We start from the raw sequence: 22,589 nt of genomic DNA on the forward strand, positions 1-22,589 counted from the left end.
ATCTTTGCTTTGGCGCCTCTCCAACCTAAAGGGAGCGAGCGCCCATTTTCTGCCCGCTTTCCCGGCGCTCGGGGACTTTGCAGAAAACATCCACAGCCCGCTCGGACGCTCCCCCGGGTTCGGGGCGCCTCCCCGAGGCCGGTAGAAGCGGCGGCCGCCCTCGCAGCCCCATGGAGAGCCTGGAGGAGGGAGGAGTCGCTGCCGGCCCAGCCGACATGGCTGCCCTGCACGCGGCCAAACGAGCCCTGCGAACCGAGCTGAAGCGCCGCCTGAAAGCGCTGAGCGAAGTCGAGAAGCTGCGCCAATCGCGCCTGCTGGCTCGCAAGGTGGGTGGGTGCGTGGGCGCCCCGTGCGCTCTCTTTCTCCGGACCAAGGCGGTCTCCTCCCGTTCCCTTGCAGCCAAGCCTCGAGAGGGCGAGAAAGCTCTCCGGCGCTGCCCCGCGGACCTCTCCTGCGCGCCCGGAAAGCCGGGCGCCCACGCGCGCCTCGAAGCGGCGCGGAAAGACTTGCGCAGCCCCGGGGATTTCCCCCTCCCGACTGAGAATCCTCCTCGCCGCCCCCTTACACCGCCAGGGCCTCGCCTTCCAAGGATTGGGGGTGGGGGTATTCGGAAGAGGGCAGGGGGTGGGCGCGGATGTGATTTGGCACCGCGCTCCCGTGCAAAGCCGGCGGTGGAAGAAAGCCAGCCAGGCTGGCCTGCCTGACTGGTGGATGGGCTGAAAAGCCTCCTGTCTTCTGCCAGAGCGGATATTCAGGTCGACGGCCTGGCTCGGTGACATTTTGCCTACTCCAGCGGAAATAAGAATAGGCTTCGAGCCAAACTGCTTAACAACGAAGGGAAAGACGAAAGCTGAAACTTGCTTGGAAAGTCACAAGCCCGAGCTTGGTCATGGGACCTACCTTAGGTGGTTGCCCAATCGCCCACTGCACTCCCACGGAGCAAACCACATTTAGCTTAGAGTACTGGGGGGAATCCAGCCTGTGCTGGCACTGTCTGCGTTGGGCAGGTGGAGGGGGGGTGAGAAACCCAGCACTGACTAAGCCAAGCTTCAGCACTTTCTGTAGGGGTGTTGTGAAGGCACCTGCAAGAATGGAAGAGGCAGATCTTGCCTTCTATTGTTGCCAATATTACTTTGGTCACTTTGAAGAAAGCAGTGGATCCCAATAACTCTGCTAAATCCAGCCTGGTACTTGGGTCATTGGAGTACGAGTCCAACCTTCTGGAAAAGTGGGTCCATTATGTTAAGCGACAGTTCTGTTAACACTGATTTCAGCCAGTGAAAGCACAGCCATTGGTTGAGATTGTACAATATGCTAAGGCAGCATTTCTCAACCTTGGCAACTTTAAGAGGGGTGGACTTCAACTCCCAGAATTCCTCAGTCAACATGGCTTACTGGGGTATTCTGGGAGTTGAAGTCCACCCCTCTTAAAGTTGCCAAGGTTGAGAAAACTGCTAAGGAATAATAGGGTTTGTTCTGGGCGCCTTCTTTTAATCCTGCCATTCGTTCATGAGCTCAAGGTGGCACTCCCTCCCCCTCCTCATAGCCCTGTGAGGTGGCTTGGGGTAAGAGATCATGAGTGGCACAAAGTCCCCAAGGGAGCTTCCATGGCTGAGTGGGGGGGGGGATCAGAACCTGGGTCTCCCTACTCCTTGTCCAACAGCTTCACCCCTGCACCCTCTTGGGCTGAGAGAGAAGGCCTGGCCCATAGTCTTCCAGGGACTTCTGTGGCTGAGGAGGGCTGGAACCTGGGTCTCCCCACTCCTGGTCCAATACCTTAACCACTAGTTTGTAAGCCATGATTAATGACATACTCAGCTGATGCAATAAACAATGGTGAAACAAACTATACTTAACTGAAATGATACATTCACTTTTAGATTGTGTGATATGATACCCTGTACTTTATAGCTTAGTGCTATACACAAAACAAGCCAATATATCATAATTTGAACATTATAGGGTTAAATTTATTCTTGTGCTACAGCTCTCTCTGGGGGTGTTGTCTTGAGACTTCTTTAGGCTTCCAAATTGCTGCTATTCCTAATAGACATATTATATTCCATCAGTGTGACAACTGCCTCACAGAACACCTAAAATAAGCTTCAGGTTGTCTGATCAACTTGTTTTACAATGGATCTTTGGGGCACGAACAGCTTCTGTGCATGGCTTAATTCGGTTTATTTCAAACTTGCCATGCAGTCAGTTCCCTCTGAGAAATGATGCTAAGGGAACATACATCCTTCATTTTGAAGATGAAAATCTGGGATTTTTTCCTATTTTCAGTGAGAAACTGAGTAAGGTGATATGAAATTGACTAGATTCAGTTCTCCTATAAGACTTGTTGTGAAATTGAAATTGACTAGAAAATAGGCAAAGTGCCAAGCAGATCATGCTAGGAAGAGCAAGTTCACCCAACCTATATTTCCTCCAAGGAATCACAGGTCAGGAAGGATTGTTCTCTTTCAAACAACCACCACCAACAACAACTACATAATGTGTGGGAATGAACAATAATCTGAAGTGTATACATTTGCACCTAGAAATGAGATCCCTCCCAAATCAACCACAATCAGTATTGCAGCAATTATATTCCACAGCTACACAAAAAAATCAGAGAATCGGAAGTGAAATTCCTGAAGCTGGCTTGTACATTTACAAACTGCGGCATGCAGGCAGCAGGAATTATTTCTATACTGGGTCATTTCTAATTTTAAATTCTGTTACCTTGAGTAGCTGGCTTACCTTGCCTGCTAATAAAGCTGAATGGCAAACAGTAGCCAGTATTAAGATGTGGATATATTCTAATATATTTCCAGTTAAATCACGTTATTTGGATACAGCATAACCTTCCCCACTATCACCCTTGGGAAATAAGACCTTATTTAAAAATGGACATTTCCATACCTCTGAAGCCCTGGAGATCATACTGGAAACTATACTAAGATTTTCAAAACTTAAATACTCTCATCTTTCTGGAGCAGCAGATAATTATTAATGCAGAATCAGAGCATGCAAACCAGTAGGCCTTCAGTCACAAAAGCAGACATTAATCAAGTGAAAGTAGCCAATCATTAATTGAACAGCGTCAGGGAAGTCAATCCAGTGCAATTATTCTACTGAATATTAAGATATTTAGAAAATGAATGTTTCAGAGGAGAAAAATGCCATTCAGAATAAATGTTCTCTCTTCCACCTCCTTTCAATTTCCTACCATTTCAGTGCTTGGATAATTTTCCAGCACATTTTAATCTATCTTATCATGACTGATAGCTCTATAGTACATGTAAACACCCCTCAGCTAGACATTTTGCAGCGCTGAAGCACTCAGTTGAAATGAAAGGACCAAGTCCCTTTGGAAGAAGCATGTATTACAGGAAATGTTGTGAACCCAGAATCTTATATGATTAATTTTACTCCCCACAGTTCTGCTCAAACTAGCCTTCAAAGCAGCTCAGAAAATTAAAAACACAAAAAGTTAACATCAATGCTAAGAATAAATTTAAGAAGCATTTAGAGATTTTCTGAATGTTAGGAGAATGGGGGCCAGATGAAAATCCTAAAGGAATGTATTCCATACTCTGACAAAACTCCAGGTACAAGAATGAGGCACATTAGAGTCAATATCATATTTTTTATGGTTTTAATTGTTTTAATTGTATACTGGATGTTGTAAGCTGCCCAGAATTTGTTGGAATGGGCCATAATAATAAATTGAAACAACAACAACAGCAGCAGCAACAACAACAATAAAAACAGGAATCTCTGGAAAGGCTGGGGTAGAAAAATCTTGTCCAGGTTTATTGAAGAGCACAGAGAACTCATATTTTCCTTCATTTTCTATTTAGAACACTGGGGATAGTCTCTATTCCTCTTTTTTCATGCCTCATCTTGTCCTCCAAGAGCTGCAGCACTATGGCAAGTCAGAATAGCAGTGGTATATTCTTCCCATCTGTTTCTGGTGGGAACTAAAGAAATAAAGTACCTAAATCTCCTCCCAAACTCTTCAAAATAGTCTTTTCCCATTTGTGACATCACAATGTCTTTGCCCTACACCTTCCATCTCTTAGTTGTAGACTCTGGCTGTGGAAAGTGGCTACTCTGCTACTGTGGATGTGAGTAATGAAGCTAAAAAATCCAGACTTAGACCATCTGCCTATGAAGACAGTTTGCTTTCCAGATGTTTGCTAAAAACTAGGTTAATATGTATCCCAGGAAGTCCATTGCCAACTAGGCCTATGTCAAATCAATGAACTCAACATATTTGTCTAAAAACAAGCAGGGAGATGTTCAGATATGGCTGATAAAATGAAATATGGAAGTAACTCTTTCAAAATGCACTATTGGGAAGTTAAAATCTTAAGAAAAATTTGGTGAAGAAACTTACTATATGGATGTGAGGATTATTGGACACTTTGCAGTGTGATGTAGTCACGATTTTTTGTCAGTCAACTAAAGATAAATGAAGATTTCACAATCTTATTTCTGGAAAGGCAACTGCTGGAGAGGAATTGGCAATGTAGACTGACCCATCAGTAGCTTGACCTCATTTTGTAGTCTCAGTTCCTTTGATCCTATGCCCACTTCACATAAAAGCTTTTTTTTTTGCTGTGCAATGCCACAAGGTGACTTTCCTTACATCCAGCACAGAGACCCATGTGAAGCCACCCATTGTGGCTTAGCAATTATATGCAACCCAAGCCATTATAGCTTGTTCAACCAACCATGGTTTTAAAAAAGCAAAAATAGTGCTAGGCAAAGAAATTCTCATATATGCTTTTCTATCAGTACTTATTCAAGTTGATGAAGGAGATTTTGCTTTCAAAATTCCTTTCAAGAAGAGAATTTGGCTGAAATTCTTGTGGGTGAATGGTGGCAAGTTCTTGGTCAAGAATAAATGCTTCTTCTTTCCTTGTAACATCATTTCTCCACTGTTGTAGCCTCTTGGGCTTCCTGGCTTCTATTTAATCACAAGGGAAGGCATCCAGAAAGGAACTTCTTTCATTGGGGAATTTTTTTGGTGGGAGGGAGGGCTTCTGTCACTACTGTCAGTCATTTCTGCAGTGAGAAATAGTTGGAAAATTTCTCCTTCTCCCAAAGAAATTAGGAGAAATCCCTAACCCAGATTCACTGCCCACAAATTTAGTGGAGAATTTGAAATGGTCGTTTTTGGTCCAGGTGGATTCTGCATTATGCTGACCAAGGTTTAACTCATGAAACAAAGTGGTGCAAAGCTACATTTCAGAAGGGAAGAAATGCAAACCTGAGCACCTACCAGGCGTGAGGCATATCATTTGTTCTCCTGTCTCACCAAGGGAACAGGTACAGTTAGGGCTGCCTAAACAGGATCTTAGTAGGTAGGGATAAATGTGCTGGTAACAAAACTTGGGCACATTTAGAAAATTGAAGTCCACCCATGGGAGTTGAAGTCCACCCATCTACTGTTAAGTCTACAGACTCATAGACAAACTGAGCTTTAAATACTCACAATGGTTTCTTTTTCCCATTCATAAATCTTATTGCAGACTCTCCTTTCCCAAAAGCAGGTGATGGCACATCCCCGCTACCTAGCTTCCCAGCGCATTGCAGTCTTTCTGAGCATGCCAGATGAGGTCCGGACCAGTGAAATTATTAAAGACATTTTTCAAAAAGGCAAAGAATGCTTCATTCCATGGTACAAGCCCCAAAGCAGTCATATGGACATGGTCAAGTTAGCTTCCTATGAAGAAATTGACTTGCTCCCTCTGACATCCTGGAATATCCATCAGCCAGCTGAAAATGACGTGCGGGAGGATGCGTTGGCAATGGCAGGTGAGTTTGGGCAACATGGAATTGTGATACGGGTAGGGTGTGGTTTGCTCCTTGACATAAAAAGGGCAAAAGCAGGTATCAATTTGCCAAAATATTTGTACGCACTAAGTTCTAAGTATAGGTATATGTTTGGAAAGAAAGAAGACTTCAGTTGGGTTCATCTATCATGCCAAGCCATAATGCAGTTGGTCTGTTTGCTGCTTAGCCTTAGATGTCCACAAGGCTGGCTGGGGAATTCTGGGAGTTGAAGTCCACCCATCTTCAGCTTGCCAAGGTTGAGAAACACTGTTATAGCTTATTCAACAAAGTGTGGTTAAAAATCATGGCTTGGTGTGATGTGCGAAACCAACCCATCGATTCTCTATATTCCCACCGTGGATGGGCAACTTCAAAATCTCTGCTCTTTGGGTGCTTGTGTCAGTCCAAAATGGACTTTATAGCCCTTCAAAGAGAAAGCACTGCAGAGTCAGGAACGCAGCCACGATACATTTGATAAGGAACTATTTCTGCCTTTGAAAGTGATGATAAGAGGATGCTCTATGAGGCCATTGATAGCCTTGTTGGATGTGGTGTTACAGTTGCAAGTTTAGATTAAGACAGTGGTGAGACAAGGGCAGACCTCCACTCGGCTAGCAGGTGCTGACCTTTCTGACAGCCTAATCTGCCTTGTGGCGGTGAAGAGTGGGGTGAGTCTGGCATGCCATCCTTTGGAGGAAAAGCAGAGGAAAAACATCAATACCTAGAACTGAAGCCCTTCAGGCATGTGCTTGCTGCTGGGCTGGCTTCCTCTGGGTTAATGAGCAGCGCAGAAGCAGGCTGCAGTGTTCTTTGTACTTGCATCAAATCTGTTTTAGATGGGGAAGGGCAGATAAGCAAATAAGCAAGCAAGTAAGTATTAAAATGAACAGAAGATTTATTGCCTTTTGGAAGGGGGTGGAGAGGCAAGAGTGCTGCCCAAAACATCTCTCTCAGCTTCCCCCAACCTAGTATCTCCACGCATTTTAGGACTATAGCACTCAAGATCCTTTAGCCAGGGTGACCACTGTGAATCCTGGGAATGGCAACACATCTGGAGAATGAATTCTGGGAACCAAAACACATCTGGAGAGTGAATTCTAGGAACTGAAATACATCTGAAGAGTGAATTCTAGGAACTGAAATACATCTGAAGAGTGAATTCTAGGAACTGAAATACATCCAGAAAGTGCCAAATTAAGGGAGGCTGGTTGACAGAATTGGTTGTCACCAATGGAGGAAGAGAGGACAATGGTACAAAGCATCAGGATACAGGATCTGTTGTACTATTCCTTATCTCTAACTCAAGAGAAAAGAGGCAGACATGGAGAAGCTATTTCTGCTGCCCCTGCAGTGGGGCAGGATTTTAAGCAGGGATGACCAACCTGTTGCCCTCCAGATGTTGCTGATTTGCATCATTTCAGAAACCCCAACCCAAGCAGTGAATGCCCAGAGATAGGAGTTGTAGGTGAACAACATCTGGAGGCACCTCAGTTTCCGTGGGCTAACGTATTTGGATAAAGTGGAATGGCTTCCACTGATATGGAGCACGAGTGTGATTTTCTTTGAATGCAATGTTCTTGAAGGGGGGAAAATTAAGTGCAAAAATTAGTGTCTTTTAAAAACCTCCTGCTTTTTAAATAGTTCATAACTGTTAGAGGCCGCTTGTCATCCCCAAACCTATGAACTGGACCTTATAGAAAGCTGGAACAAAAGCACTTTATTTCAGTGCAATTATGCAATTATATTATTGGATGGATGAGCCATCCAATACTGGAAAATTTGAGGGTCACCTAATGGAATTTGAAAAATTGTATATAAACTGGAGATCTACTCAGCCTTTGGACTAAGATCGAAGCATAGAATAGGAAAGAAGAATGCAATGCTTAAATTAGGAAAAAAATATTGGCACCTCCCTCCTAAATATGTTTGAAGATATAGTGAACTATATCTTCAAACTATTCACACCCAGATTGGTGTTTCCTGGGAGTTTTGGTACATACATGTCAAAAGTAGTTCTGAACTCTCCCAGGTATTAAACATTGTGACAATGCTGAAAGATTTAAATAAGGTATGCATCAAGGGACAGATAGATGTAGCACGTGTGTTAGAAATGACAGGCTGTTAAATATGACTTCCTAATGGGAGACAGAAAATGTTCCCAACAAGACTGCAAAGTGATTGCCTGGACTAATAGATTTTCTCCTTTTCAGGAGGGTTGATTAAAACTTTCAGGGCAATATATATCCAAGTGTGAGATTAATTAATAATTATTTTTTTTTAAAAACCCACTCTGGTCATAAAAGACTGTGGCATGAAACAAAACTGAAAGTCAAGGCTCTGCTGTGGATGTGATTTTTATAAAAATAAATGTTTTTGAAGGTTGGAAACAACCTGTGCTGAAAGATAATGAGTTGCAGTTCTTCCATCAGTGGAACAAAGAGAGATCTAGATTTAACAATACATTAATGTTCTAGTAGAGAAAACTTGGGGGGAGAAAAATGGAAAATCTTAGCTCAGTATCTGTTTCGTATAATCACATATTCAAAATTGTGGCTTGTTTAAACTGAACTAAGCTTAAATAAACCTCAATGAACCTGGCTTGCTTATTAACCGTCATTTAAAGTAGGAATACACAATCTGTGCTTTTCCACTCCCGTTTCTCCAAAAGTTGCTCAACTGTCATTGTTAAGTTGGCAGCAGGGGAAAAAATCTTTGAATTTGCAATTCAGATCCCATTTAAAATGCCAAATTGAATTGCCTTTCTGAAAATCAGAATTAGGAATAAATGATTTTCAAATTAAAAAAATCATCCTGAATGAAAAGTGATCAGTCTGGTGATTTGGAGATGCTTTGGAGATTCAAATAATCAAATTGGATCAAATCAGTGATTCATAGTGGAGCCAGTTTGTCCATCTGCATTAAACACATGATGAGTAGTCATCCTAATTCAAACTGAACCGTGGTTTACTCAATTTATCCTAGTTTCTAGATTCATTTGACATGCTGAACTATGAACAAATGGTAGAGACTGGGCCAGTGGTCCGATCCAGCAAGATACTGCTTATGTTATCTTCTTACTAGGCTGAAATGTGACAGGCTAGTTTGTGGGTAATGGGTTGTATGGAGATGCCATGGAGATGCTGTCTTGGAGATTAAATCTGCAAAGTTGGTGAAATATATGGAATAAATGGTAGAGTAAAAATGGTCTGTTCTTACTGGGACATGTGCAACAAGAATTAGATTGAGCTTTGCAAACCAGTTGCAATTCCTTCCTTACAGATATATTTGTGAGAGCCAGTTTGGTGTAGAGGTTAAGGCACCAGGCTAGAAACTGGGAGTTTGTGAGTTCTAGTCCTGCTTTGGGCATGAAGCCACCTGGGTGACCTTGGGCCAGTCACTCTCTCTCAGCCCTAGGAAGCAGGCAATGGTGAACCACTTCTGAAGTCTTGCCAAGAAAACTGCAGGGACTTGTCCAGGCAGTCTTTGAGAATTGGACATGACTGAACAGATTAAAAAAAAAAAAAAGATACATTTGACTAAATACATCCCAGGACCAGCAGATGGCAGGGTAGAATGCATTAAGAAATGAGGGAGAATGACACTTTCTCTCCCGCTCCTACCCCTGCCCATGTATGGTATAATTACAACCTGGCTCTGCATAAAGGAATTTATCTCTGGCCTTGAGAAGGAGGTGGGAGAGGGGAAACAGCTACTCAGCCCCAGGAAAGTAGAAAGGGTGAGAAAGAGACTCAGAACAACTCTGCCTTGACCTTGCTGTCCTTAAAAAGGACAATGAAGATTTTGGACTATCTTTTAAGATTCTGTGAATATACCCTGGAACAATAAAATAGCACTTCTGTAAAGCCCATGGTATTTTTTTTGACCTGGCCTATCTCAAAAGGCTGACACACCATCACTGCGGTCATAATCAGCACAGGGCAGAGAAATCTACAAATAGTTGCATTAGTGCTTATTTTCATTCTTGCATTGTGGGAGCAAGAAAACAGGTGGGGTGGGGTGGGCTGAGAATAAGCTGATGGACACAGAGAAAATTCTTCTCTTCCTCCTTCGGGAAGCCAGAATTGGGCACAAAACTGATTTCAGGAGCAGACGTCCTTTGCTGCACTTCATGTGAAAAACCTGTGATACTCCTTTCTACAAGACCTAAAAACATAAAGGTTCGTGAAAGAGGGCATCTCTGCCTAGGAAGTTGCCAAAGAGGCAAGAATGGCATTAAATATGTAGAACTTAACATGTTGAAGACAGCTGTGATGGAGCGTTCTGCTCAGCTTCCCAGAAACAGCTGGGAAAACTCCGTTTTGTTAATGTTTCCACCCCATCCCCCCATCTTTCTTCCATTTTGTTCCCCTCTGGGTTTGTTTTCTTTGCCATTGTCATATTCTCTTGTGCTGTTTTTTTGTTGTTGTCCTTAATGTTTTTATCAATCGTAAACTTCCCAGAGTTGCTGGGAGTTGGGTGGCATATACATTTAAATAATAATAATAATAATAATAATAATAATAATAATAATAATAATAATAATCCCTGCTGCAGGACTAGATGACTTTTTTGCTCTGCTCCAGGAGGGCTGCTGTAGTGTAAACTAAACTGTGCAGTTGGGGAAATGACATTTATCATGCCAGCTGGGGGAATATCTTTTTTAACACAGGACTGCTTGTTCCCCACAATGTAGAGGGCTAGGGGAGGAATTAGTAAAGTTTAAGGCAGAGGTAGCAGATGCGCATTAAAGGACAAGTTGGCTGTTCAGCTGCTCCACTGAATGCATTTGGGAAGCACTATTGTGATAAGGTTCACCCAGTCCTTGAAGTCACAACCAATTGTGGCTTATTCAATACATTGCAAACAAAGGCTTAGCATGTTGCATGACCACCTCTAGCACAATGAAATCAAAAAGGGAAAAAGTGGTCTCTGCCATCTCACATTTGAAGGAAAAACCTCCTATCCCCTAAAAATCTTTAAATTAATCTGTTGTGCTGTTTTATCCCATCCTGCCTTCTGAATTGAACAGAACTTTGCTAGGATAAGTATTGCAGTCCTGTTGGTAAATGCTCTTCTGCACACTGTAGCTTGGATCCTTCTTTCGACAGGCACAGAAAGCTCAAAGAAAGGGGCTGCCATAAATGGACAGACTCAACCACACTTTCAACTGGGAAACTGTGAGCATCCTAGACCAAGCCAAATCCAAAAAAGCTAGGGAATTCCTGGAAGCTTGGCACTCAGACACATCAGCCATCAATAGACACATAGAGATTAACCACAATTAAACACCATTCAAAAGAGACAATAAAAAAGCTAAGAAGGAAGAAAAAGGCCATAATACATCGTCTCCAGCAGCCAACACCCAGATAAGCAGGGATTAACACCAGACAAACAATCAAGCAGAAAAACAATCAAGCGGAAAACAACACCCTAATCAAGGAACTACCAAGGAGAAAGCCACACCCCCACCAAAACTGGCAAGGCAAGCTACTGTATATAAATAGGGAGCAAACCCCACACTTCCTCGCACTGATTATGTTACCTAATCAGGTAATGAAGCATCTGCAAGCAAACAACCAAGCTCAGAGAACACCGAGGATACCACAGCTGCCACAAATGCCAGGGGGATGTGCATATAGTAAGATACATAACATGAGCTTCCCTAATATTCTGGAAAGAGCATCTCTGTATAGAAAAAATTTGACTTACACCTGCAATGGTGCTTATTTTATATATAAAATATCTCTCTGAATTGGAGGTTTGAGATATATAGAAATGAGGCAAATTTGGGTAGAAGCTGTGCTTTATTATTTGCAAACCTGGAAGAGCTGAGCAGGGATTAAGTGTTTTGTTTTGTTTCTGTAAGCTCCAAATTCCTTTTCCGACATGTTCCGAGAGGTGTTTACTTAAGGCTATGTCCCCATGTTTATTAAATAGAGGACTCTGTTTAAATCTAGTTTGTCTTGGTAATTATATTTTTGCTTTTGACAGCTGCTCCATATGTACCATGTCACAAAACTGGTGTTATTCTTGAATGGGTAGGGACAGGATTTTGCTATTCCTTGATTAAAGAAGCAGGAACAAGAGCTGGGCCCAAATGGCCTTTTTGAACATCTCCACCAAATTGGCTGCACAATTTCTCTAAATTTCCCTAGAGGGAGGAGAACGTCACCAATAATTTCTCAAGCCCTATGTTCTTTTGTGACATCTTCCCATGGGACTTAATGGGAGCCTGAGAAGTCAGGAAGGTTGCAGGTCATCTGAGAGATGATTGCACCATGAAAGATGAAACGTTCAGATGCATTCCTAGGGTCACCATGTTCCTGAATAAGTGTGCAAGAACATCACACTCATCCATGAGAATTCCTCTGAAACTGTATCCCATAAAAGACACTTTGAAAATAAATTCTTTCACCAAAATGAGGAAGAATCAGTTGGAAAAAATGCAGGAGCATTTCTCAGCCCTCATTACAGAAACTCATCAAGTAAGAATATCCCCTTGACCAGTTATTATCTATTTATACTCTGAACCTGAAAGTAGGTTGGAGCTCAGCGGAGGAGCTTCTGTGCAAAATGCAGTTTAATCAGAATGCAATGCTACACATAATTACCTGGGAATAAGTGCTACTAAACCCAGTGGAGTTTTCCTTAATAGTAACTGCTTTGTGTGTCTGTCAAGTTATTTGAAGCCTAATGGGATTGTTCCTTTGCAAAGCAAGGCCACAACTCACAACACAAAATTTTGCTATCTGAGCATAAGCTGCAGTTTACTGAACTAATAGCTGTCTCTTGGTGCCAGAAGGGGGAAAAATATAATAATTGTGTGGGGGGCAGTTATTCCATGCTTCTAGAATTACAGAATTTAACTGATCAATAGTTTAAATATATTGATATTGCACATCCCAGTTTAAAGAGGCAAAAAAAATGGTCTGCTTCAGAGCAGGACAGACATACCTGGAGCAACTGATCTATAGTATTTCCTTTTCTAAGATCCAAGATTGTTCTAAACCATCCAGTTTCTGAGGATCCACATCAATGCCTCATCTCCATTACAAGAACTCCAGCCAGCTATTTTTCCAAATTACAATGTTGAGCCTTTCCTGGATTGAAGATATATCAGTCAAACAGAATGTCCCTGATCAACCACCCAACAGATTTTTTTAGAAACAACGTTATTTTGAAACAAACTATTTGTATGGAAGTCAAGCACAACAAGGATCACAAGTATGGGTAAAAAAAACCAAGAGTCGATTATTGTATGAACGACATGTTTCCTTCTGATACTGAAATTTCTGCACTGGGTACAGTCTCAAAGCTAACCACTTCCTTAATTCTATGCCTCCAAACTAGCATTATAAAACTTTTGTTTACTTAAGGATTAACATGGCTTTTTCGGACTCAGGACCAGAAGTGATTTTGGTTTTTTAGGAGGGAGATTGGGGCATAAAGCACCCTCTTCACTCCTTAAAACCTTCCTCAGCCCCACAACACAAAAATACTAGGTCAGTTCTTTTGTCCTAAATCACTTTGAGAACCATAAAAGATCTGCTGGTTGTCTACACTTTTGGTATTCCTGCCTTAAACTAACTTTCCCCCACCTTGTTGAGGAATTCTGGGAACTGTAGTCTCAACATCTGGTGGGCAGCAGGAGGAAGTGTGTCTTAATTCACAACTGACACTTGACTTTATTTGGGGGGGCTTCATGTTTTTTGTAGAAGACAATCTAGATTTTAGAAGCCCAACGACTGTCTTTCTCTATTTTAGAGCAAACAAATATAGGTTGAAAATGCAAACTTTAATTTATCACAGCAAAGAATGGGAAAATGCAGAAACTCTGTACAATTTCTATCTGACAAAGAAACAGAAACAAAGAAGAACCAGCTACACATTTGGGAACAACCACTCACGGTAGCGTAATATCTCGCTTTGCCTAAAATATAAATTACATGTTAGGGGTGTGTGAAAGAAACAGCATCTGATTTGAAACAATGAATTTGGATTTGCAACCTAATTCAGACTTCAATTGTAGTTCAAGAGGATCAATCCAGGGGAAGGAAAAAAGTGTTTCGGCATATGTGTAAAACTCTCCAACTCATCCATCCTATTTGATTCAACAATTCCAATAATTCGTTGCTTTGATTTGGAAATCTGATTTAATTTGGGGATGCAGTCAAATTGCCTTCAAATCAAGTATCTGAACTGAATAATCAGACACCTCTATTACGTAACAGACCAGCACCCAACATTTGGGAGTATCTAGTCCATATTAGTGAAAGGAGTGGATTGGCTCTGCTCCTTTTTCTCACAAATAATTCATTTAATTTTTTTCTTTTTAATCAATTCAACTGAAGAGACTTGGCAAAAGCTGTGAAAACGTCCTGGCAGTAATTACACATAGAGCACCCATCCAAGTGCATTGATACCAATATACAAATAAATTGCAGCTCCCAGCCAGAAACAGAAATAATTAAGTGAGAGGAAGCAATTTAGTTCCAGGCTGGAGATGTTAAACTAAAAAGGTTGCATCAGAAGGAAAGAGATGCAGGCAGAAAGCTTATGCTACCTGCTGACTCCCCTTTATGATGATGTCAAATCATGTGTTGGATTGATGGAAAGCGCATCCCAAGGCCACTTCTTATCATTAAAAGGCATTCAGGTACATGCATAATTTTTCAGAGTCTTAATCACTTTTACAGAGCTATTATATGAATCACCTACAGAGGTTGGGCATGCAGTAGAAATTTGCCAGGGATGCCAGCTTTGCATTTGTATTCAACCAGCTTGCTGGAGCCAACATGGGAAGTGGAAGTACATTTCTCTTCATCTCTGTTGTTATCAGTGGAAACGAATCGGCTTATATTGGCCTTAGATTTCTGCCTCACTTTGGTCCTGTAAAATGGGAATAAGAACCACCATTTTATTAATTTAGACCAGTGATTATACTTGCTAAGTAGGAATTACTCCTCTGTTGCCTGTGCACAGTTGGGGCAACCTTAAATGAACAGCTATCATAATTTTTATTTATCAAATTTTGCCACTGCCCATCTCCCCACAGAGGAGGGACTCTGGGCTGTTTACAATAAAGGTAAAAGATTTAAAATACAATATAAATATGGTATTTATATACCATAAATAATACATAAAATATAAATATAAAATAAAAATAAATAGTTTTTTAAATAAATAAATAGAAATAATAGTTGATACTACTTCTCTGTTGCGGCCCCGGTCCTCTGGAATAGCTTTCCCCAGAAATTTGTATGGGTCTCACCGTGATGACATTCAGAATGTAACTGGAAACTTGGGTCTTCTCTCAGCCTCGGAGAAGGGTGGGGACTGAGCCCGGTAGAATGCTTTGTTTTTTATATGAAGTTTGCCTTCTGGGTACATTTTATCTGTTACTTATTTTTTTTAATCGTTTTGCTCTCTCTCTTTGTTACATAAGACACTGTCATTTAGAATCCACCGGCCCCTAACTTGTATTAAATAAATTGTATTCATACATTATTATTCCAATATTTAAAAAAATTCCTCTAGTTTTTACAGTCTCGAGAATGCATTGGCCATACCTTCCCATGTTACAATTGTATTTGCAATCCTAGGGGCGAGAAACTTGTCTTACATTTTGAAGTGTGATTTTGAAATATTTGTTAATGTTGAAAATGTTGTTATGGGGAAAATGAATGTTCTTGTTTTTAAATGAAAAAGCAAAAAAAGGGCAGGGAGAGAAACCACTGAAATCCACAGAAGGCTAGCTCATACTGAACTTTAACTATCGCCAAGACCATTTACTTTAATTATATTTCAATTTTTATTTATTTTTTATTTATTCAATTTATATAGCTGCCCATCTCAGACCAGTGATTTTCCTGTTTTAATATATACTCTCCATATTTGTTTTTAGTTCACTCTTTTTTGTTTGTTTGAAAACCACCTTCCAAACTGAACTGCAACATTGGCATATAAATAAACAGAATAATTTCTTGCCATTGTGAAGCAGAAAAGGCAACACATTCTTGTAGTGTAAGTTCTAAAATAACTTTAATCAAGATTAAAAACACAAGAAAACAACAAACGCTGCCAAAATGTCTTTCAGGAAAGGAAAAACCGAGCGCTTCCCATGGGAGTCCACTCTTCGCCCCGCCCCCAGCCAAAATAAGCTCAGGTGGGCTTCTCCATCCCATCACCTTCAGATTAGATGGCAAGATCTTTTCCTACATTCCACATTGTTTTTGATACATTCAGGTTGCATTTCTACATCCCCAATGCCCATTTTGCTTGGATTTTTTTCTGTTTGCTTGCTCCAAAAGTTTTTATCTACTGCAAAAAAAAAAAAAAAGCAAGCAAGCAAGATAAGTTTGTTTCAATGGGCTGCTCTAACTTGCACTGCCTCATTTGTTTCGAATGTCCCCTTGGCAAATCCTCCTCCATATAGAAAAAAAAAACAGACCTACATCTCAGTTGCCTTTAAATGCAGCACAGGCCCAGAATACCAGCCCGTTCCTTTGCTCTCTCTTCCTGGCAGAGACAACTGCATCAATTCTGAAAGCCGATGGCACAGCAGAAAAATCTGGTCTCTCGTGTGGGTTTGAGGGTGGGGTGGCAGAAACATCATCCCTGGGCTGAACTTGCTACCTTATTCTCAGGGAGCCAGAGAATTTCTTTCAAATTTCTCTTGGTGGAGTAATTGAGCTTCCTTTCTTACTGGAAGTGCTGGAAGGGCCTGGTCTGATAGTGATGTTTGCTATAACACATCTTTATTTATTTTTCAAATTTGTACTACTGCCCATCTCCCCCCAGAGTGGGACTCTGAGCGGTCTTCCCAACATTGTCAACTTTCCTTGGCTGCCTAAAACTCCTCTTTCATTGAAGGCATCCCCTCTTATTTTTTCCATTAGTATTCAGTGGAAGGAATTAGAAACCAAACAGCCTGCAGATTACTGGAGAGAAAATTTCACATATACCCTTGGGCTTCCTCATAACTAAATACATACAAGAACACAGTCTTTTAACTAGCTATATACTTTCAAGTGTGTGAGTGGGGGGAAGAAACCACTTCTACAAGCTGAAAAATCATTTACCAGTTTAAATTGCAATTTCAGGGTTCCATCCAGAAGGCCGTTGATGATACTGACAGGTCCATGCTGAGATCTTGATGTTTCTCAACCAGGGGTCTGATCTGCAATTAAACCTTTATTCCATTTTTGTCTGACATCCAGCCAAATGCTTCAGTAGTTGTAGTTGTTTCCTTTCCCGCTGCCAATCCCCCCACCAGCAAAAAGCAAATATATATCAAGTGCGCAAACTGAGTTTTTCTCTTATTGATTACATAATCGATCAACTGCAAAATGAATTATTACTGTGAAAATCTTCGAGGAGTAGATAAATTGCCCAGTCTTGCAGCTATCCTACTTAACCAGCACCCCACCACCACCAAAAAACCCCAGCATTGGAGATGAGAAACTTATTCAGACAAATTAAAACCTAAAAGTGAAAACAAGAGGAACGTCTTCATTCTGCAGCTCAGTGCAAAAAACAAAAGAGGAAAAGAAATTACAGCAGAATGTGAAAAAATTAGTTTTAAGACTATTTTAAAATTCTGATTCTCAGAGACTGCCTGGACAAGTCCTTGCAGTTTTCTTGGCAAGGTTTTTCAGAAGTGGTTTGCCATTGCCTCCTTCCAAGGCTGAGAGTGTGTGACAGGCCCAGGGTCACCCAGCTGGCTTCGTGCCTAAGGCAGGACTAGAACTCACAGTCTCACGGTTTCTAGCCTGATGCTTTAACCACTACGCCAAGCTGGCTCTCAAGAAGATATTTAGCTGTTACTATATGCAAGTTTTTACTAGGGGCCCTTAGTTGCTTATGTGCCTTTTTTTTAATAATCTGTTGGTGTTTGCTTATTGCAATTATCGGTATGCCTCCTATACAAACGCTTCTGTGTATATCTAGGCAGCTACCTTAATAACCTTTGGTATGAGTTTTAATACAATAAAAGCAAGCATCTGAAAGAAGGGAGCCTTTCAGAGCATCCATTCCATTTGTAGAATGCCTTCCCAGAGAAAATTGCTTAGACGTTTTTCTAGTGCCTGCTCAATCTTGTTTTATGCACCCAGGCTTTCTAGATACACTGAATTCCCACCCCCCTTTACTATCATTTCTGCATTTTGTATTGCCTCATGTTATTTTAGCTTTCTATTCTTTGGGTGCTCTTTAACTGGTATGTGTGCTACTCCAGGAAAGTGGAGTGATTGGGTGATAAGAAATGCAATGAATACTTTTAAATAATAGAGATAAATAGCTTTACACACATATTGGTGTAGTGGTGAAGGCACTGGGCTAGAAACTGGGCGACCGTGAGTTCTAGTCCTCCTTAGGCATGAAGCCAACTGGGTGACCTTGGGCCAGTCACACCCTCTCAGCCCTAGGAAGGAGGTAATGGCAAACAACTTCTGAAAAACCTTACCAAGGAAACTGCAGGGACTTGCCCAGGCAGTCACCAGGAGTCAACACTGACTTGAAGGCACAAACACACAGACGCATATGCACAAACATCTATCATCTGTCTTCGAGTTAGTCTTGACTCCTAGCAACTGCCTGGACAAGTCCCTACAGTTTTCTTGGCAAGATTTCAGAAGTGGTTTGCCATTGAGTCCTTCTTCCTAGGCCTGAGAGTGTGTGACTGGCCCAGGGTCACCCAACTGGCTTCGTGCTTAAGGCACAACTAGGACTCAGGGCCACAACTAGGGACTGTGTCACCCAGGGCAAACATGGATTCCACGCCCATTTTGGCGACCCCCTCCAGCGCTCATTTTGGCGACCCCCCAGCACGGCGCCTGGGGCACATGCCCCAGTTGCCCCCCCCCCCAAGTTGCGGCCCTGCTAGGACTCACTCTCTCCTGGTTTCTAGGCCAGTGTCTTCAACTACTGCACAAAGCTGGCTCTTAGAGCTTTCAAATCGATCTTGACTCCTAGCAACAGGAACAAGTCCCTGCAGTTTTCTTGGCTTAATTTTCAGAAGTGGTTTGCCACTGTCTTCTTCCTAGGCCTGAAAAAGAGTTCCTGCCCCCAAACTGTGATGCACAGCGTTCTAAAATAATTATATAGATGGAACAATGATGTGCCTGATTTGTCTTTTCCTCATCATAAAGATCCCTGGATGACTTCGGGCTAAGGCGAAGGTCAGGAGAGTGAAGCTAACAACTGCACAGAGTCCCGGAAACAACTCTTTTTTCTTTTTTGCAAAGCCTTCTCCCAGACCAAAAGTCAGTGGTGTAACTTTCCTCCATTCTGAGAGAATACATACAAAAACCTTTAAAACAAGCTCTGAAATAGGCTCAACATGGTTTTAAAATCAACAAAAATGGAGAAAAACCCCCCTCAAATCCCACCCTCACCCACATGGGTGATGCAGCCCCACCTATTTTACATTATCTCCCCACCCACTGCAGCCTTTGTTTCTCCCCACTTTATCAAGCACAGCCCCCAGTCACTGAAAGGTTACATTGCTGTGACCTGGAAATCCAACTTAATCAGCTTGCTCTAAGTCAAAACTGGGAGAAAACATGCACCTCACTTCTTGGACAGATCAGGAATAAAATGAAATTAAAAAATGAAAAGTTACTTTGGTGTTATTTCACCCCAAATATTTCCTCTCTTCCACAGATGGTCTGGATCTCATCTTGATGCCAGGACTTGGTTTTGACAAAACGGGGAACAGGCTGGGAAGAGGAAAGGGGTATTATGATACCTACCTCCAACGATGCCTGCAGCATCCGAAAGGAAAACCTTACACAATAGCCTTAGCTTTCCAAGAACAACTATGCAATTTGGTCCCGGTGTCTGAAACTGATATGAAAGTGGATGAACTCCTCTTTGAAGACTCCAAGCAAGAACTTTGATGAGTAATTGACCAATGCTTCTCATGGAAGTTCTGAACCACTTCATTCATGCCTTTTCATGATTGGGAGGTTCTGAGATTAACCAATATCTTCATATCAATATCTCAACTCCATAGTTGTGTTGAGGATGGTGGTACCACCACCACCTCTTCTGCATATAAAGAACCAAGAGATCATGTGTCTAGATTATGCACATAACGCATGTGTGGATTACCTATGTATCTTTTCTAAACAGTTGGTGTGATTTTGGCAGAGGTTCTTTTGCTGGAAATTCATGAAAAGACTGAAACACCAGCAGGGATACTGGGAAGTTCTTAGGGAGAAAAATCCAGTATTTTACAGATACCAGTATAGTTATTTTAAAACTTTGTTGAGCAAGACAGCATCAGTCTTTTCCAATGAGTGTATTCTCCAGATGTATGGACTTCTGCTCCCAAAATACTCCAGCCAACTTGGCCATTGCTGAAAATATGGAGTTGAAGTCCACACATCTGGAGGGTGCCCAGATTAACGAAGGCTGCCCTTCCCTTGCCAAAGCCCGTTCCTGATTTATTAGCCAGTGAGGTTAAAAGGGTGGGACTAATTGTGTTGTCTTTATCACCTGAATAGCACCTTACTACAGATATTTTGGGAAGTGCTTCTAGAAAGGATGAATACAAGAAACAGGGAAGGAGGTCTTAGGATGGTATCTTATACTCAAGGTATCACATGTTGGGCCTAACACAAGTTTGCTTTATTTATGATTTAGTAACAACCCCAATTGGATCAGATCACACAATATACTAAGGGTAGCCAAAAGCTAAGAATGGTTAGCACAATGTGAGAATCCAGCCCTTGGGTCAGACCACTGGCCCATTCGCTTAGTGTTATATATGCCCTATGTAGCCTAAGATTAGTGTGTTGTGTGAACTCAGTTCTGGGTTTGCATGAAAGTCTAAATCATAAGATTCAGTTAAACTGAAATATAACTTACTCATGGGTGTGTTTGTTATGGGAGCCCAGCCAAAGCCAACCTGCAGCGGAAGTCCTAAAGGAGTGTGGATCCAACCTCTACTTCTGGCTGATTCTCACCCACCTTCCTGCTGCCCAGGTGATGAGTGTAGAAGACAGCAAAAGAATGTCCCAAATCCAGAGATGGTTGCAGAGTAAGAGAGTAAAAGAAATCTTCTTGGCAGTCTTTTGAGGGTACAATGAGCTGGAGGTCCCCTAAATATGGCAGAGCTGCTGTACCATGTGTTGAAGTAAACCAGTGAATGCTAATATTGTGACAGAATCTGCCTTTCAGCAATGCAGAAGAAGTGTCTGTTTTTCTACCTAATCTTCAGGGGACTTGAAAATTTCTTCCCATTTCTCTTGATGGTGTCTTTGAGCTTTCTTAAATATTGGAAGAGGTGGACAGTGCTACTGCTGGCATTATTGTTACTTCTTGCAACATCTCTTCCCATCACGTTGAAGCCTCCCTGGCTGTCCATTCATTCCAATTAAACAAGTTCCATGGAAGGAAGCCATATCATGACACTTTCCTCTGAGATTTAATAGAAGGCTTCCAGGGAGCCTTTAGACCACTGGAAAGAGTAGTTTTCCTAGGCTACCTTATTGCTAAAGATGTGCTGTAACACCCATCTACCCATGAGGGTTTCACTGAAGTTCTATGGAAAAAAATCAAAAGCAAATTATCTTTCATCAGCTTGAAAGAGGCACTTTTCTGCCTAGCACCTAGTAATATGCATCGCCTTCCAAATGAGAGTCCCTAAATCTATTAAATCCAGCATCTAAACATTCCATTGGTGGTTTGGAATGCATTATACATTTTAATCTGCTTCTTCCCAGTTAGTTATCTCATCAGCTAATCAGCTGGACAGTAGGGAACAGCAAGGAAGTATATAAAGCAATCTTCATTCTTTCACCCAGATTTTCAGCTCTTCCTGCTGTTAATCTGCCAAAGGAAGGAAGGAAGGAAGGAAGGAAGGAAGGAAGGAAGGAAGGAAGGAAGGAGCACATGTATTTGCATACTTATAGGAGTGAATGGGAGCAGTGAGTAAGCGAGACAAGTAGTTTTGTATCTTCTGACCACTGTCCTGAGACTCACATAAAGCAAGGAGGATGTTGTTCATTCCAGACTATGTTGTTTGGTGCTGACTCCTAAAGAGGAGGATTTTCTGAGCCTTTTCTAGAAATGCCAGGAATCAAACTGAAATCTCTTGGGAACAACACAAAACAGTCCTGCTCTGAACTCCAGCCAACTTCCTAATGGTGGAGGACCTGGAACATCAGTGGGGCTGTCCAGGGATGAAAAATCGGAGCAAGGTGGCACTAAGCTGGGAAATAAGGGAATTCAGGGGTGATACCCATCCAACCCACTTGGCTATGAAGGGAAATCTTGGGCTGCTCGTTAGACTCAAACGTTTGTCCACCAGCATTAAGTGCCCAAAGACAGAAACATCTTCAGGGTCTAAATGCTGGCTTCTGGTACTGTCCCCTACAGTACAGCAAATTAATCTGCTGACAACCGGCTGCCCATTATTGTTCAACTCCCAAGGAAGGTGTTGCCTGTGTTACCGGCTAATTATTTTGACAGATGCATCACAGAGGACCAGCCCCAAAGCCACCTTCCCTATTGCTGTTGCCTCTAGTAATTGCTCTGATTAACAGGGAGGTCTTGAGAATGAACAACCTATTCCAAACATAGCTTTCACATTCCCTTCTTGCCCCTCCTTTTTATGATTTGCAGTCCTGGAGAAAAAAAAGAGTTGTTTTATTTTAACGGAGTCTTAAGGTTTGAGGTTCCCCGAGGACACTCATGACAATTAACAGTTAAGAAACTTCTCAAGAATGAAGTGTAGCTTTCCTTAAACCCGATAA

The 22,589-nt window shown here is 41.8% G+C and overlaps 1 protein-coding gene across 1 annotated transcript; it reads left to right on the forward strand.

Annotated features, from left to right (window-relative positions):
• Positions 1-19: 19 nt before the first annotated feature.
• MTHFS (methenyltetrahydrofolate synthetase) lies at positions 20-20,021 on the forward strand. Its single transcript, XM_063314082.1, has 3 exons — positions 20-326; positions 5,547-5,811; positions 19,492-20,021. Exons 1-3 carry the CDS (start codon positions 171-173, stop codon positions 19,725-19,727), a joined length of 657 nt encoding a protein of 218 aa, XP_063170152.1. The 5' UTR covers positions 20-170; the 3' UTR covers positions 19,728-20,021.
• Positions 20,022-22,589: the final 2,568 nt, after the last annotated feature.

This window comes from Candoia aspera, chromosome 13, assembly GCF_035149785.1.
Source record: "Candoia aspera isolate rCanAsp1 chromosome 13, rCanAsp1.hap2, whole genome shotgun sequence".
Taxonomy (NCBI): Eukaryota; Metazoa; Chordata; class Lepidosauria; order Squamata; family Boidae; genus Candoia; species Candoia aspera.